General features: G+C 42.3%; 1 protein-coding gene across 23 annotated transcripts in view; it reads right to left on the bottom strand.

The window, feature by feature from the left end:
* The window catches only part of swt1 (SWT1 RNA endoribonuclease homolog), a 200,266-nt gene that overhangs the window by 114,688 nt on the left and 70,117 nt on the right, over nt 1-15,461 (bottom strand). For all 23 annotated transcript variants that reach the window (XR_011357696.1, XR_011357697.1, XR_011357695.1 and 20 more), the window contains 2 exons: nt 5,663-5,756; nt 1,680-1,828 (listed from right to left, as the gene is read on the bottom strand). Coding sequence is in view for 20 of the 23 variants with exons in the window: in XM_069938164.1 (XP_069794265.1) it covers nt 1,680-1,828; nt 5,663-5,756 (243 nt within the window). In the remaining 3 variants the exon portion in view is untranslated. The remainder of the gene's footprint in view (nt 1-1,679; nt 1,829-5,662; nt 5,757-15,461) is intronic.

Genomic DNA, 15,461 nt, shown 5'->3' with positions numbered 1-15,461 from the left:
CACATCAGCGCCTCTACTTCCTCAAGAGTTTGCGGAGGTTTGATATGACACCAGAAACCCTGGCAAATTTCTAGATGCATCGCAGTCTGGCCTGGGGATACCAATACCCTTGAGCATGAAGTCCTGCAAAAGGAAGTGGACACAGCCCAGGAGATCACAGATAAAACCCACCATCGAGAACATGTGCAAGGAATGTTGCTGTCAGAGAGCAGCAGCAATCATCATGGATCCACAGCATCCACTCTGCTCTCACTGTTACCCATCAGAAAAGAGGTATAGGTGCTACAAGACTTGCACCACTGGGTTCAGGAACAGCTGCTACCTCCCCACCATCAGACTCCTCAACAACAAACTCAATCAGGGACTTACTTAACGACTCTTATTGATTTTTTTCCCCTCTCTCTCTCTGTATTGCATATTTTGTTTACATTTCTTTGTCAGTTTTATTTGCACTATCAATAAGTGGCCATTCTGCCTAGCCAGCAGGATGAAGAATCTTAGGGTTGTAAGTGATGTATGTACTCTGACAATAAATCTGAATTTCATACATTACCAACACCTTTTAATTTTGTTAGATTCTTGATCCCTTCCTGGTTTGCTTTTCTTATTTATACACAAAACTTTTTAAAAATAATTTTATATTAAGTTGACTCTTCCCCAAGGAACTGTCAACCATTCTATTTTTCCCAATATACACGTACAAAAACACTGGTTCCAGCCCAAAATAAGTGAAGCCATCCCCATGCAAGAGTTCTCTCCTCCCAGAAATAGCATAATTATCTCTGAAAGGAAAGGGTCTGCATCTCAGATCACTGCCATACATTTAAACTACTTACCTCTTGAGCATTCTGCACATGGATCAGGTAATACTCCAGAGGTTCTCATCTTTGAGGGTTTTACTTGAACTCAGCCCCAACTCTTCAAACCTTTTAAACTTTTTTTTCCCCACTCACATACCATCTGAAGCAATCCCTTACCAACCACACAACACCTATGGCATAGATAATCTATGGTTGGCAAGAAATTACTTAAAGTGAGTGCTGGAATAAAATGTTGAGAACCACTTCTATGCAGAGCTTCATTTCTATTTCTATCTAGCTCATTGGTTTTTATGTGGACCATGATAATTTGATGTCCATTCCAATTCCAAATTTTTTTTCAGCTTCAAGGAAAGAATTTTAACCCTAGTCCTAGTCATGCAACACAACTGACTCCGATTTTGTATCAGCGGTCCCCATATTTTTTTCATGATTTATTGTTTACTTCCTTGTCTAACAGAATAATTTAAATTTAGACATACAACACATTAACAGGCCCTTTTGGCTGTCGAGCCCATGCTGCCCAATTGCACCCAATTGACCTACCACCCAGTGCTTTTTGAAGGGTGGGAGGAAACACACACAGACAAGGAGAGAACGTACAAACTCCTTACAGACAGCACTGGATTCAAACCCCAGCCAATGGCACTGTAACAGTGTTGCGCTAACCGTGCCACTCTTAAATGCCTTTGGCCCCCAAAGAAGTTCAATAAGTACTAAAATCATAGGCAATTATAACTTACCGAGACAGTAGAAATGGTGAAATTTTGCACAAGTTAGGATTTATGAAAAAAAAGGCTAGTGTGAAGAGCAACCTCTATGCTTATTATGCATTAAGTGAAATAAAATAGACCAACTAACCTGATTGAGGTTGACTGAACATATTAAGATCCTGAATATTTGTGTCATCTCTGACAGATTTCAAATTTTTCAATTCATTCAAGAGATCATTTTTCCTCACAGCCTTGACACTGCTTACCAGGGCTTTACTGCAAAGGTTTTTGTCATCACTGTAGGAGAGAAACTCATCATTATGAATCAAGTTTGCATTTGTGTAATACAATCCCATTTTCGCTAACCCAAACAGAAGTCCCAGAAACCCTTTACAAGAAATAAAGTGCTTTTTGAAATATAGATACTGCAGCAATATTGCAAGTCAAAAATCTATAACTGCATTATACAACCTGTGCCACATTAATGATATTTGCCAGACTTAGCTCCAAATATATTCCTGACTATCATTCAATAGAAAGTAAACTTGTGTAAAAAAAAAAAATGGCAAAAATGATTAATCTCACATATTTAACAAATTTCCATTCAAGGCAGTCAATTTCTTTTGGAATGAAGGAACAAAACAGTAAGTACTGTACTTGCATAACACTTTATCTGAGCTCAGACTAGGATCAACAGTTTACTACTGCTTTCCAAATGCAGTCTTCAAGGTCCAACTTACTCCATCAATGACATCAATGTTCCAAGGTATTAGGCATTAATTGAATGATTTCATTAAAATGAGGAGCATCTTTGTATATTTAAATGTATGTTTTCATTTCAAAGAGATGCAAGGGTCCATGTCCTTCACAAAGGGGGCAAAGTGCAATTTATACAAGTATGCTGATGACACAAAGCTGGATGATAGTGTGAATTGTGAAAAGTCAGGAAGGCTTGGCCGGGTGGGTGGGTTAGACAGCCAAAGTGAAATATGAAGTCATCCACTTTAGTACAAAAAATAGAAGACAAATGGTGAAAGATTGAAATGTTTTGATTTTCAGAAGAACTTGTTTATTCTTGCAAATGAATATCATTTAGTTGGAAAGGCCTGGTTAATTCATTGAATGAAGGATTTATCCATTTGATTGTTCACAAGCTTTTATGTACAACAATTTTTTTTTAGCTGAACCAAGAGGACGTTTACAATAAAAACAGAATTTGAAGGCAAAGTGTTCTGCCCATGTTTTCAAATGCCAAACCAAGATTCCCACCCACATCATCAGATTTCCTTGTGGGGGAACTTGTAGAAGAAGCCTGCTCAACCTGTTTCTGTGGAGCCCTGCAATGGGAGAGGAAAGAAAAAGCCCTGCCTTCAAAACAGCTTGAATGAAACCAATTCCTGTCCCTCACCTAGCTCACTGTCAAAGCTATCAAGAACCTATTTCTGGCATTCAAAAGCAAAAAACAACTGTTTAAACAAATTTTAAAAACATAAATAAACTCAAAAAATTAAATTAATTGTTTTACTTCTTTCAGGTGATTTTACTTCTGCAAAACCTTCAGGCAGTTGCAGACCTTCAACCCCTGCTGAATAAATTTATCCTTAACATCCCTCCTAGCAATTACTTGCAATCTATAATCTTGCTGTGGTGCACTGTGAGCCAGAATCAGACACACACACAAAGAAAAAAAACTGTATAACAGGCTTTAATCCACAAAGACTTCCACAGAGCCATGCTGGCTGTGGCGGCAGCAACCTTGAGTGAGGCCTCAGGAGGTCTGCGCAGGCTTATATCCTGGAGGGTGATTGACAGCTGGCCGGCCAGGTGTTGTCCTATCCCCTTTACACTCTTGCAGGTACAGAGGTTGCCCCCTGCAATAGGCTGGTGGTGTACCACCGCACTTGCATTATTGATTTTTTTTGTTTTAATACTGTAGGTCTTTCCTATCCATTTTACTTTAGTCTCTTGGGTTTAATTTAGAGGCAAAATCTTTGCAACAAAAGAGTTATATAGTGTATCCAAACTTCCTGCAAAGCCAAATTTATTATAATCACATCTTTTCCTATAATGAAGTTGGGAACTACATGCATCAGCTTCCTGGGGAATAAACATGTTTTATACAATTCCATAACTTAGTTCATAAAAGAAAGAATTCATCTTAGTAACTCTCTCAACTGTACAAGTAGAGTACCCATTATCTGAAATTCTTCGGACCAGGTGTTTTTCAGTTTTTATGGATTTTGGAACAAAAAAAACTAAGCAGCACAGTAGCATCAACAGAATATCTGCATCAGTGGTTAAACACATCAGCAAACAACAGCAGGCTTTTTGAGCACCGACATATTGACACAAGTTGAAAATTCACATGAAATAATGTTTAATACTTACCAAAAAAGAAATGAGCTCTGCTTACAAAAGAAGAGCACCTCCCCAACATCGCTGGTCTCAACACCTCCCCACTGCTCTTCCCCACCACCACCAGTACTGATACCTCCACACCGCAGCTGCCAGTCCCCAACCACCTTCCCACTGCCAGTCCTGACACCTCCCTGTTGTCGGTCCTCAACTACGGTCACTGCTCCTGCCCAGGAGCCTGAGGCGACTTCTTCGATGTGGACAGCACTGCACCCAATGTTGAAAATGGAGTCACCATCACAAAATCCGGCTGCAGCCAATGCTGAAGACTTGGACCCAGCTCCATTTGGCATCTTCCCAACCAAAAGCAAACATTTTTTTTTTAAAAACTGTTATTGTAATCGAACTGGCACCAACACAGTGTCAGAGCCCCACATGGGCAAGTCAGGTGTTGAATATTTTCCCCCACTTGTAACATCATGTTGGAGCATTTTGGTTTTTGAATTTTTTCAGTTTTCAGATCATCAGATAAGGGGTACTCAACCTGTACTGGATTTTATGTGCTCAGATGTTACAAGATGAATAAATCCAGTTTAAGTAAACCCAGAATTAATTGGGAAGAAGATTTATCTTTTGATATATCTAAGGAGGAATGGGAAGTTATGTGTCAAGATAGTGTGACTAAATTACTTAATGTAAGATATATTTTAGTTAAATGTAATTTTTTACATCAGTTATACTTGACTCTCAAGAAGTTAAAAAGATCTGATTTTAGTAATTCAGATTTATGTTTTAGGTGTGGACTTCATACTGGAACATTTGTACACGTAGTTTGATCTTGCGACAAGGTTCAACCATTGTGGAAAATTTTTTTAATCTTTTTGGAAGAATTATTGAAGATTAAATTACCATTGGATCCATTAATTTTTTTGTTGGGTTATACTCTATCTTTAGTTACTGGTTTAGGGTTGGACGAGTTTCAGATGGCATTTGTTTGTTTAGCATTAGCAGTAGCGCGGAAATGTATTGCGATTTCATGGAAAGATAATGTGGAATTAAATATAACCCGCTGGCAGAAATACACACTCCCTGTAATTATATGGAGAAAATAACATATAATTTGCATAACATATTACACAGCGTATATAATTAACTGATATTTGGGGGTTTTTTGCTCCCCTTGAGGGGTCTGCTATGGGTGGGGGAGGGTGGTTTTGTTTATTTGTTTGTCTTTTTTGTTTGTTTTTTATATATATATATGTATTTTAAAATTATAAATAGTTTTCAAAAAAGAGATGTTACATCAAACAATTCAGCATAGAACCGACCATTCAACCCCACATTGTCTTGACAATCACTACGCCAATTCAGCATTCTTGCCCTTACGTGATCCATATCTCTCCATTCCAGCCTGTTTCACTGCCTATCTAAATGCCTTGTTCCTATTATATCTCTTCCACCTCTTCCAAAGGCAGCATGTTCCAGGCAATTACTACTCCCTGTATTAAAAAAAAACTTACCTCAAATCTTCTTTAAAATTCCCCCCCCCCCCCCCCACCTTAAATCTATGTCCTATAGTTGTGACATTTTTAGCTCGGAAAAACACCAACTGCCTGTGGCTCTCATAATTTTATACACTTCTGACAGGTTGATCTCTGGGACTCCAGGCGGGTGGAGGGTGGTGAATCAGAACAAATAATATTCTCTCTATTTCTTTCAACAAATTTCCACATTTTGTCAGAAATAATCTAGCAATGGATTTATTGGCAGTCTTACCTGCAAAGAAGTACATGTGCATGAGGGTACAACTGCTGGTATTGCATACAACACTGTAAGACACGATCATCATTGTTTTCTTCTCTTAACCCACCTGCTCAGATAAAGAAATCAATGTAAGAGGCATTATATATATTCAAATGAACACAAGGAAATTTTAACAATGGGCATTCCACGTGATGACGTGGGGTTAGACTGATAATCCCTGGTCTCCTCAAAAAAAGTTGAGAAAAAGTGACAAAAAAGGTTATAAAAGTTACAGAAAATATATGAAAGAACACATAGAAGACATCAAAAATGCCACGAAAGGATAAAGGAGTTACTGTTGTACAAGAAAAGGAACAAGAAAAGGAAGAGTGGCTGACCTTAAGAAAGGATCCTGGAGCTATCCATAAGGTAGGATCCAAAGGAGAGAGGCCAGAAGCCGGGGAGACCTTGGACACTGCTGCACAAGGTCTTCCCCGACAATGGCCGTGACATCGTGTGAAGAAATTACTCTACGCATGCACGAGGAGTCACGCATGCGCAGAGCACAAAAAAAAGAGGAAATTTTTAAAAAGATTCCAGTCACCCACAGCTCCAGTGATCAAGAAGAAGACCTGGAAAAACAAAGAACAAGAATGACCTACAATCAAGAAAAAAATAGAAAAAGGTGCAGAAGCTTCTTTATCTTCTGGTGAATTGAAGCAAATGATAGATTTTTTTCGACAATCCGTGGAAGTGTTAACTGATGAAGTAAGGAAGAATGGTGATAAGATGGAAAGATTAATACAACAGGTGGACACCTGATTTGAAATAGTGGATGGAAAAATTAAAGGGAATTAATTCGAGATTCAAAATCTGAAAGATCAAATGAAGAAAGTACAAGCAGAAGCAGCTGTAAAGCACGATCAGTCAATGCAAAAGAGAGAATTTTTGGAAAATTTCAGTAGACAGAATTATATCCATATTGTTGGACTTGAAGGGGATGAGGGTCAAGACTTGAAGAAATTTCTGCAATGGTGGATACCGGAATCTTTGGGCCAGGCTGCATTTCAAGGGGATTTAGAGATAGAACGAATCCATAGAGCATTGAGACCTAAACCTCAGCCTGACCAAAGGTCCCATCCAATACTTGTCAGATTCCTTCGACGTGAAGTAAGAGAGAAGATATTGGAGTTGGTTGTGAAACAAGCTAAAGAAAGACAATCACCTTTGATTTAGAATGGAAATAAGATTTTTTAAAATCCAGATACAAGTTTTGACTTGTTTGAAAAGATAAAGGAGTTTAATCATGTTAAAGATGTATTGTGGAAAAAAGGCTATGCATTTGTTTTGAGATATCCAGCTGTTCTGAAAGTATTCGTCCCAGGAGGGAGGAATAGATTTTTACTGAACCTAATGAAGCAAAGGTAATTCTTGTAACTCTCCTCTGAACCCTCTCCAATGCCAACACATCAAATACAGTGCCCAAAACAGTACTCCAAGTAAGGTCTCACCAGTACTTTATAGTCTCAACATAACATCCTTGCTGTTATATCCTATTCTTTGAGGTATAAATGCCAACATTGCACTGGCTTCCTCGCCACCAATTCAACTTTGAGGTAACCTTTCAGGTATCCTGCACAAGGACTCCCAAGTCCCTTTGCACCTCGGAACTTTGTATTTTCTCCTCTTCTAAATAATCATCTGCCTATTTATTTCTTCTACCAAATTGCATGACCATACACTTTCCAACATCATATTTCATCTGCCTCCTCTTTGCCCATTCTCCTCGACTATAAAAGTCTCTCTGCAGCCTTTTGGTATCCTCAACATCACCTCCGCTACCACCTCTTTTTCTATAATCTGCAAATTTAGCCACAAATCCATCTCTTCCATAAGCCAAGTCATTTATATACAATGTAAAAAGAAGCAGTCCTCAATCCAACCCCTGCAGAACACTATTGGTAACCAGTAGCCAACCAGAATAGATCTCTCTATACCTACTCTCTGTTTCCTGCTGACCTGCCAATGCTCTATCCATGCAAGTATCCTTCCTGTAATTCCATGGGCTCACTTCTTGTTTATCAGCCTTACGTGTGGCACCTTGTGAAAGGCTTTTTGAAAGTCCAAATGCACAACATCCACTGCATCTCCCCTGTCTATCTGCTTGAGATCTCTTTGAAAAAATTGCATAGGTTTGTCAGGAATGATTTGCCTTTAGGAAACTATGCTAACTTGGGCCTATCTTTTCATGCACCTCCAGATATTCCATAATCTCATCCTTGACAATTGACTCCAACAGCTTCCCAACCACCAACGTCAGGTTAATAGGACTATAATTTTCTTTCTGCTGCCTAGCTCCCTTCTTAAACAGTGGAGTAACATTCATAATCCTCCAGTCCACCGGAACCAATGGAATTTACTCCATTGATTCTTGGGAGATTATTACCAAAGCCTTCACAATCTCTACAGTTACCTGCTTCAGAACTAAGGGAGAATTCCATCCGGACTGGGAGACTTATCTACCCTTAGACTATTAAGCTTCCCAAGTATCTTCTCTCTCATGATCTTGACTGCACTCGATTCTCTTTTGAGAAGCCACTAATGTCTTCCACAAAGAAGACTGATCCTCATTCAATTCCTCTGCCATCTCCATGTCTTCCATTACAATTTCTCCAGTGTCATTTGCTATCAGTCCTATGTCTACTTTGGCCACTTTTACTCATTATATATTAACAAAAAGCTTTAGTATTCTTTTTGATGTTACTTGCAAACCTCCTTTCATAATTCATCTTTTCCTTCCTAATCACCTTCTTAGTTGTCTTCCTCAAGTTTTTAAAAGTTTCCCAGTCCTCTATCTTCCCACTTATTTTTGCTTCCTTGTATGCCCTCCCTTTTACTTTAACTTTCCTCATCAGCCACAATTTTCTCATTTTTTCCATTCACAATTTTCTTTCTTTTTGGTATGTATCTGTCCTACATTTTCCTCATTTCATGCATAAACTCCAGCCATTGCTGATCTGCTGTCTTCCCCATTAGTGTGATTTTCCTTCATCGATTTTGCCCAGTTCCTCTCTCATGCAACTGTAATTTCCTTTACACCACTAAAATACCAACACATCTAACCTCTCCTTTACAAATTTCATAGTGAACTCAATCATATTGCGATCACTGCCTCTGAAGGGTCCCTTTACCTTAAGCTCTCTAACCACCTCTGATTCATTACCCAGCACCCAATCCAGAACAGCCACCCCCCTGGTGGGGGTCATCAACAAGCTGCTCCAAAAAGCCATCCCGTAGGCCCTTCACAAACTCCCTCTCTTCCCTGAGATCCCAAAATGACCTGACCTTCCCAATCTCCTTTCATGTTAAAATCCCCCATAATGATCACAATGTCCTTCTGACATGCCCGATCTATTTCCAACTATATTTTGTAATCCACATCCTGGGTGCTGTTGGGGGCCTGTATATAACTGCCATTAGTGTCTTTTTACCTTTATCATCAATCCACAAGGACTCTACCTCTTCTGATCCTATGTCCCTTCTTTGCAGAGCCACGCCATTCTCTCTATCTCCCTGCCTATCCTTGAAAAGTACACGGTGTATCCTTGGACGTTCAGCTCCTAATGATATTTATTCTTTAGCCATGAGTCAGTAATGGCCACAGCATCATACCCTCCAAACTGTAGCTGTACTGCAGGATCATCCACCTTGTTTCTAGTGCTGTGTGCATTTAAGTACATCTTCAGACCAGTTTTTGAATGCAATGTGTCTCTGTCATTCTGTTATTTTGTCTCTTTGCCTACCTGTCATCCTTGCTGGATGCTATTTTCACTTTACTGCTGTTTCCCCCTTCTTCAGCCCAAGTTCCTATCCCCCTGCCAAATAAGTTTAAACTCTCCAAAAAGCAATATTAAACCTGCCCAACAGGATACTGGTCCCCATTGGGTTCAAGTGTAACCCAACCTTTTTGTATAGGTCGTATCGTCCCCAAAAGATCCAAAAATCTGAAGCCCTGCACCTTGCACTAGTTTCTCAGCCATGCATTGATCTGCCTGATCTCGCTATTTTTGCCTCACTGGCATATGGCACAGCCAATAAGCCTGAGATTACCACCCTGGAGGTCCTGCTTCTTAGCTTCAATAATTCCCTGTATTCCCTCTTCAAGACCTCCTGACTTTTGTAATCTATCTCATTGGTACCAACTTGTACCAAGACTTTTGGACCTGATTTGAGACAACAGCACCTTGGCACCAGGGAGGCAACATACCATCCAGATGGCTTTATCTTGCTCACACAATCTCCTGTCTCTTCTCCCCACAATGGAATCTCATCACTACTGCATCCTTCTTCACCCTCTCCATGACAGAAATATGGTCAGTCCTCTGTCAGGTCATCCCCCTTCCCACCCCCCCCCCACCAAATACTATCCAAAACAATAAACTGTTGCTGAGGGGGATGGCCGGATAGGTTTTCTCTATGTACTCCCTGTGGTTCCATTTTATCACTTCCTCGCTCTCCCTCATCATGCTACAGCTCTCGTTCCTTAACCTGCTCTCCTGGGAGCTGCACCTCAGTGAACCTGTCCCAGATGTGGGCATCAGTGAGGCTTGGAGCCTCCCAGGGACCCCACCTCTGACACTCGACAGAGAGTACTAACCCTACAGTCGTAATCAATAATCTATTAACACTAATAAGTGTTGAATTAATATATTCACCTTGCCTCTTGCCTGTTCTTGCCAACCACCCTGACGAAGACCAGATCGCTACACAGTTCCTCACTTTTATGGTGTTTATAAAAGGTCACCTGCTCACACCTCCTCCTGCCTGCTTGCTCCAACTGACTTTTAAACACTTTCTGGCTGTTTAAAACAGGTCACCTACTCATACCTCTACCAATCATCTGTCTGCTTGCTCTAAATGACTGCACATTTTTCATGTGTGTTATATCCGGATGTGTGGTTGCATCTTTTTAAACTGAGGTCCAGAAGTTGTTTCCTCAGGTTGTACTTGTACAATTATCAGAGGATGATAAACTTGAACTTGATACACACCATAATTACTATATCATGAACATTGATACACTCTTCATAAAAAGCCAGCTTGTATTCTCAATAATGAACCCATCAGCACCACAAAATTATTTCCATTATTCAGCACCATTTATGGGAGTTGAGATTAAGTATTTGTTGCATCACTGTTTCAATTTATACTGTGAAATTTTCTGTAAAGATAGCACCAAGACAACATATCTGCTTCCAATAATTGTTCTCTTTTATCTTTAATCCTCAGCTACTTGTATTATTAATCAAGATATTCTTCAGCTCTACATTATTTCAATACAGGAAAAGGCAATATGACATGTAGTATACATCATTTGCTGTCTTTAGAACATAGAACAGTACAACACATTATAGGCCCTTTGGCTCTCTATGTTGTGCTGACCATATATTCCTTCCAAAAAAAAGTACTAAACTCTCCCTACCCCATAACCCTCTATTTTTCTTTCATCCATGTGTCTAAAAGTCTCTTAAATGTCCTAATATTTCAACCTCCATCACAAGGCATTCCAGGCACCCACAACTCTGTGTTTAAAAAAAAAGTACCCCGATGACTCCCCTAAACTTCCTTAGATTTGTAAATATGTCTTCTGGTGTTTGCTGATCTTGCCCTGGGAAACAGGTGCTGGCTCTCCATCCTATCTCTGCATCTCATAATCTTGTAGACCTTGATCAAGTCTTCTCTCATCCTTTAATGCTCCAAAGACCAACTCCTGAAACCCGACAAGCTAGAGATCAATCTACAGTCACCAGATGCCTCAGACAGCTTTGAACTCTGGTTACATTGTTACGAGGTCTTCCTTCAAAACTCAGCTGGCATCTTGGCCACAACGCAAACAGTCTTCATCTTCTCTTCTCCCGGGTCGGACACCCCAAGTATTCCCAATGATCAGGGACACCACCACGTATGTGGAAGCAATGGATGTACTCAAGAAGCAATACAAGGAGAAAGTTAACGACATAAATGCCAGACATAAGGTAGCCACCCACCGACAGCGACCGGGCGAATCAGGCATTGAGTTCCTCTAGGCCCTGCGAGAACTCACGAGGGTGTGCAACTTCCAGGCAATATCAGCCGCCCAAAAGACGGAGGACATGATCCGGGACGCCAATGTTGCAGGAATCAGGTCTGATTATATGCACCAGCAGTTATTCAAGCAGAGTAAGTTAGACTTAAAAGGCGCGACTGATCTTGCAAAGTTGCTGGAGATCGCACACTGCTCGGGGTCGTCATCCTGGGACGTGGGTCCACATGCCATCAGTCCACTACCGCACCCGATTAACAAGCCCACACTGGGAGCCATTGTCTCACAATGCGACCAGGCAAAACATCCCTGAAAATGCTGCCCAGCAAGAGATGTGACATGCTCCAACTGCAGGAGGAAGGGTCATTACGCAAGAGTACACCAATCACAGCCCTCCAGCTCCAGCACCACCACATGTGCAGTATGGCAGCAGCCATCTTGGATGCTGGTATCTTCCAGAGACGACCACACCGCAACATGGGGCCACCATCTTGGACACTGCCGACTTCCGGGGAGACCCTCACCACTGCGTGGGTGCTGCCGTAATGCCCCTTGATAGAGACTCAGAGCGGGTTGGACCACGGACCGACCCTGGCTTTGGCGGTACTGGACCAGAACAGCCCTCACTAACTCACCTGCTCGATGATAGACATCACCATCAACGACCAGGGGATTAAATGCCTTTTTGATAGTGGGAGCACTGAGAGCTTTACTCATCCAGACACAATGCAACGTTACTCCCTTGAGGCTAAACCAGTCGCCGACAAAGTGGCCCTAGCCTCAATGTCTCACTCTGCAGAAATCCATAGCTACACTATGGTGAAGCTAACCATGGGGCACAACATATAGAGACTTTTCGCTTCTCATTATGCCACAGCTCTGAGCACAATAATGTTGGGGCTAGACTTCCAATGCCACTTAAAGAGTGTCATTATACAATACGACAGCCCTCTCCCACCCCTCACGGTCAACAACCTGCAGTTCCTTAACCAGCTGCTTGGTTCCCCCTCCCCTGCTGGCCCAACCGATGCACAGTCTCTCTAACTTCTGCATTAACCCCCATTACTGTTCGCCAATCTTACCCCCAACTATAAGCCAGTCGCTACAAAGAGCAGGTGATACAGTGAGAAGGATAGGGTGTTTATAAAGGCGGAGGTACAACGACTCCTGGATGAGGAGATTTTTGAGGCTAGCACCAGCCCTTGGAAAGCCTAGGTAGTGGTTTTCAAAAGTAGGGGTAAATGCAGAATGGTGATCAACTATAGTCAAACCATTAATCGCTACACGCAGCTGGATGCATACCCCCTCCCTCGCATTGCAGATATGGCTAACCAGATCACCCAGTTTTATGTGTTCTCCACAATAGACCTGAAATCGCTTACCACCAACTCCCCATCCGCCGAGGATCGTCAGTACACAGCTTTCGAGGCAGACGGCCGCCTCTACCACTTCCTTGGGGTCCCCTGCAGTGTCTTCCAATGGGAGGTTGGCTGGATGGTAGGCCAAAATAACCTGCACGCCACCTTCCCATTTCTGAGTAACATCATGATCTGAGGCCACGACCTGCAAGACCATGACACGAACCTCGAGAAATTCCTCACCACCGCCAAACACCTGAATCTGCCATATAAGGATAAGTGTGTTTTCTGCACTACCTGACTGGCCATTCTTCACTGAGTAATGGAAAATGGCCTCTGCTAGATCACCCCCTTCCCCACAGCCTCAAGGCCTTGAAAAGGTGCCTGGGGTTCTTTTCTTATTACGTCCAGTGGCTTTCAAATTATGCAGATAAAGCTTGCCCCTTATCAAGTCCACCTCCTTTCTTACAAATGAAGTATAGGTAGCCTTCTGCTGCATAAAGGAGGACATTATGAAAGCTGCAACTTATGTTGTGGATGAGCGATGCTTCTGATTTTGACCTGGCTGCCACTCTTAATCAGGCAAGCTGTCCTATTGTCTTTTTCTCCTACATCCTCCAGGGCCCTGAAGTTCAGCAGAGAAGGAGGCTCAGGCAATAGTTGAGGCAATACGGCACTGGGCAGCAGATGTTTTACCCTGCTCATGGACCAATGGACCAATGTGGCAGTCATGTTCAACAATAAACAGTGGGGTAAGATAAAGAACAATAAAATTTTGAGGTAGAGGATCAAGCTCAATTACGACATCCTGTACCAGCCAGTGAAGTTCAATGAGCCCTCAGATGCCTTGTCACGAGGGACATGTGCCAACGCACAGATGGATTGCCTCAAACCCCTGCACAATGATTTCCGCCAACCCAGAGTCACAAGGTTTTTTTTTCATTTTATCAAATCTTGGAATCTGCCATACTCCATTGGGACTGCAGAGTTTGTGAGGAATGCAAGCCTTATTTTTACCAACCGGACAGGGCGCACCTGATAAAAGCTACGCGCCCCTTTGAGTGCCTGAGCATGGACTTCAAAAGGGCCCTCTTCCCTCCACCAACTGCAATACCTAGTTCCTTACGGTTATTGACGAGTATTGTTGTACATCCACAGTGACTGGGGATCCTCGTTCATGAGCAATGAGCTGCACCAATTCCTGCTGGCCAGGGGTACCACCACCAGCAGGATCACGAGTTACAACCCCTGGGGGAAATGGTCAAGTAAAGAGAATGGCACTGTGTGGAAGGCTATCCTCCTTGCCCTAAAGTCTGGGGGACTGTCTGTCTCTCACTGGCAGTAGGTCCTTCCAGAAGCACTGCATGCCACTTTATCTCTGCTATGTACTGCAACTAACGCCACTCCTCAAGAAATAATTTTTTCCTTCCCCAGGAAGTCCATGTCGGGGACCTCTTGGCTGATGTCTCTGGGACTGGTCCTGCTATGAAAACACGCGAGGGGCCATAAAACTGACCCCCTGGTCGAAAGGGTTCAGCTCCTCCTCACTAACCCCCAATATGTGTACGTTGTGTCTCCATCCAGGAACTCACACTCAAAAGGGGCCCCGAGTAGCACACTCATCAGGCAGCACCCCCCCCCTTCCAGAGTCACATATTACATATGGCTGCACCCCCCTCCCCAGTCACTCTGGCCAAGCTGTCATGCTCGAGGAGATCCGGGACAAGACAGGTGCCCCAGCCACAACCCCATAACTGGCGCTCCGCTGGTCACTGGAGCAGCTTAACCTGTAAGACTTTGTGCCCCATGTCACCCCGTTGGTCAATAAAAAAAGTAAGGGGTGAATGTGGTGAACTGCTGAACTGTATTGAATTCCTGATTTCCTAGTTCTGCTCCGTCCTGTAACTGTACCTCTTTTGACCTTGTATAAAGCCTCCGTCACCTGACCCTTCCCCAGAAAGCCAGGTCATGACACAGGATGAGGTCCTTGACCATTGTGAATAAAAGCCAGTAGAGCAATTACTCAGTTTCAGCCTCTGAAGTTATTTACTGTGCGTCAAGTATATGGTTTTGCAAAGTTTTATTTTTCTTAGTGGTTTCATGTATTACAGTGGAGCCACTAATAATGGCAAACACTACTCTGGCTGCTGACCCAATGGAAACCACATCATCTACTCTTGGTGTGTTGTTACAGGAAATGGAAAATGATTGGCAAACATCTTATTCATCAAAAGAGAGGAAAGTGTGTTAATGAGAGTTTTGCAATATCTGGAGGGGGGGAGGGGGAAGAGAGTGTGGGTGAGATTAGAAGTGTATTCAAGTATTGGACCAGTGGTAATTGTACAAAGATGTGGTGGGCATATGAATGACAGGTACCAGCCATTTATAGAAC

The sequence above is a fragment of the Narcine bancroftii genome, chromosome 5 (assembly GCF_036971445.1).
Source record: "Narcine bancroftii isolate sNarBan1 chromosome 5, sNarBan1.hap1, whole genome shotgun sequence".
NCBI lineage: Eukaryota > Metazoa > Chordata > Chondrichthyes > Torpediniformes > Narcinidae > Narcine > Narcine bancroftii.
The sequence above is the reverse complement of the archived record's forward strand: the minus strand, read 5'-3'. Positions and strand labels throughout refer to the sequence as shown.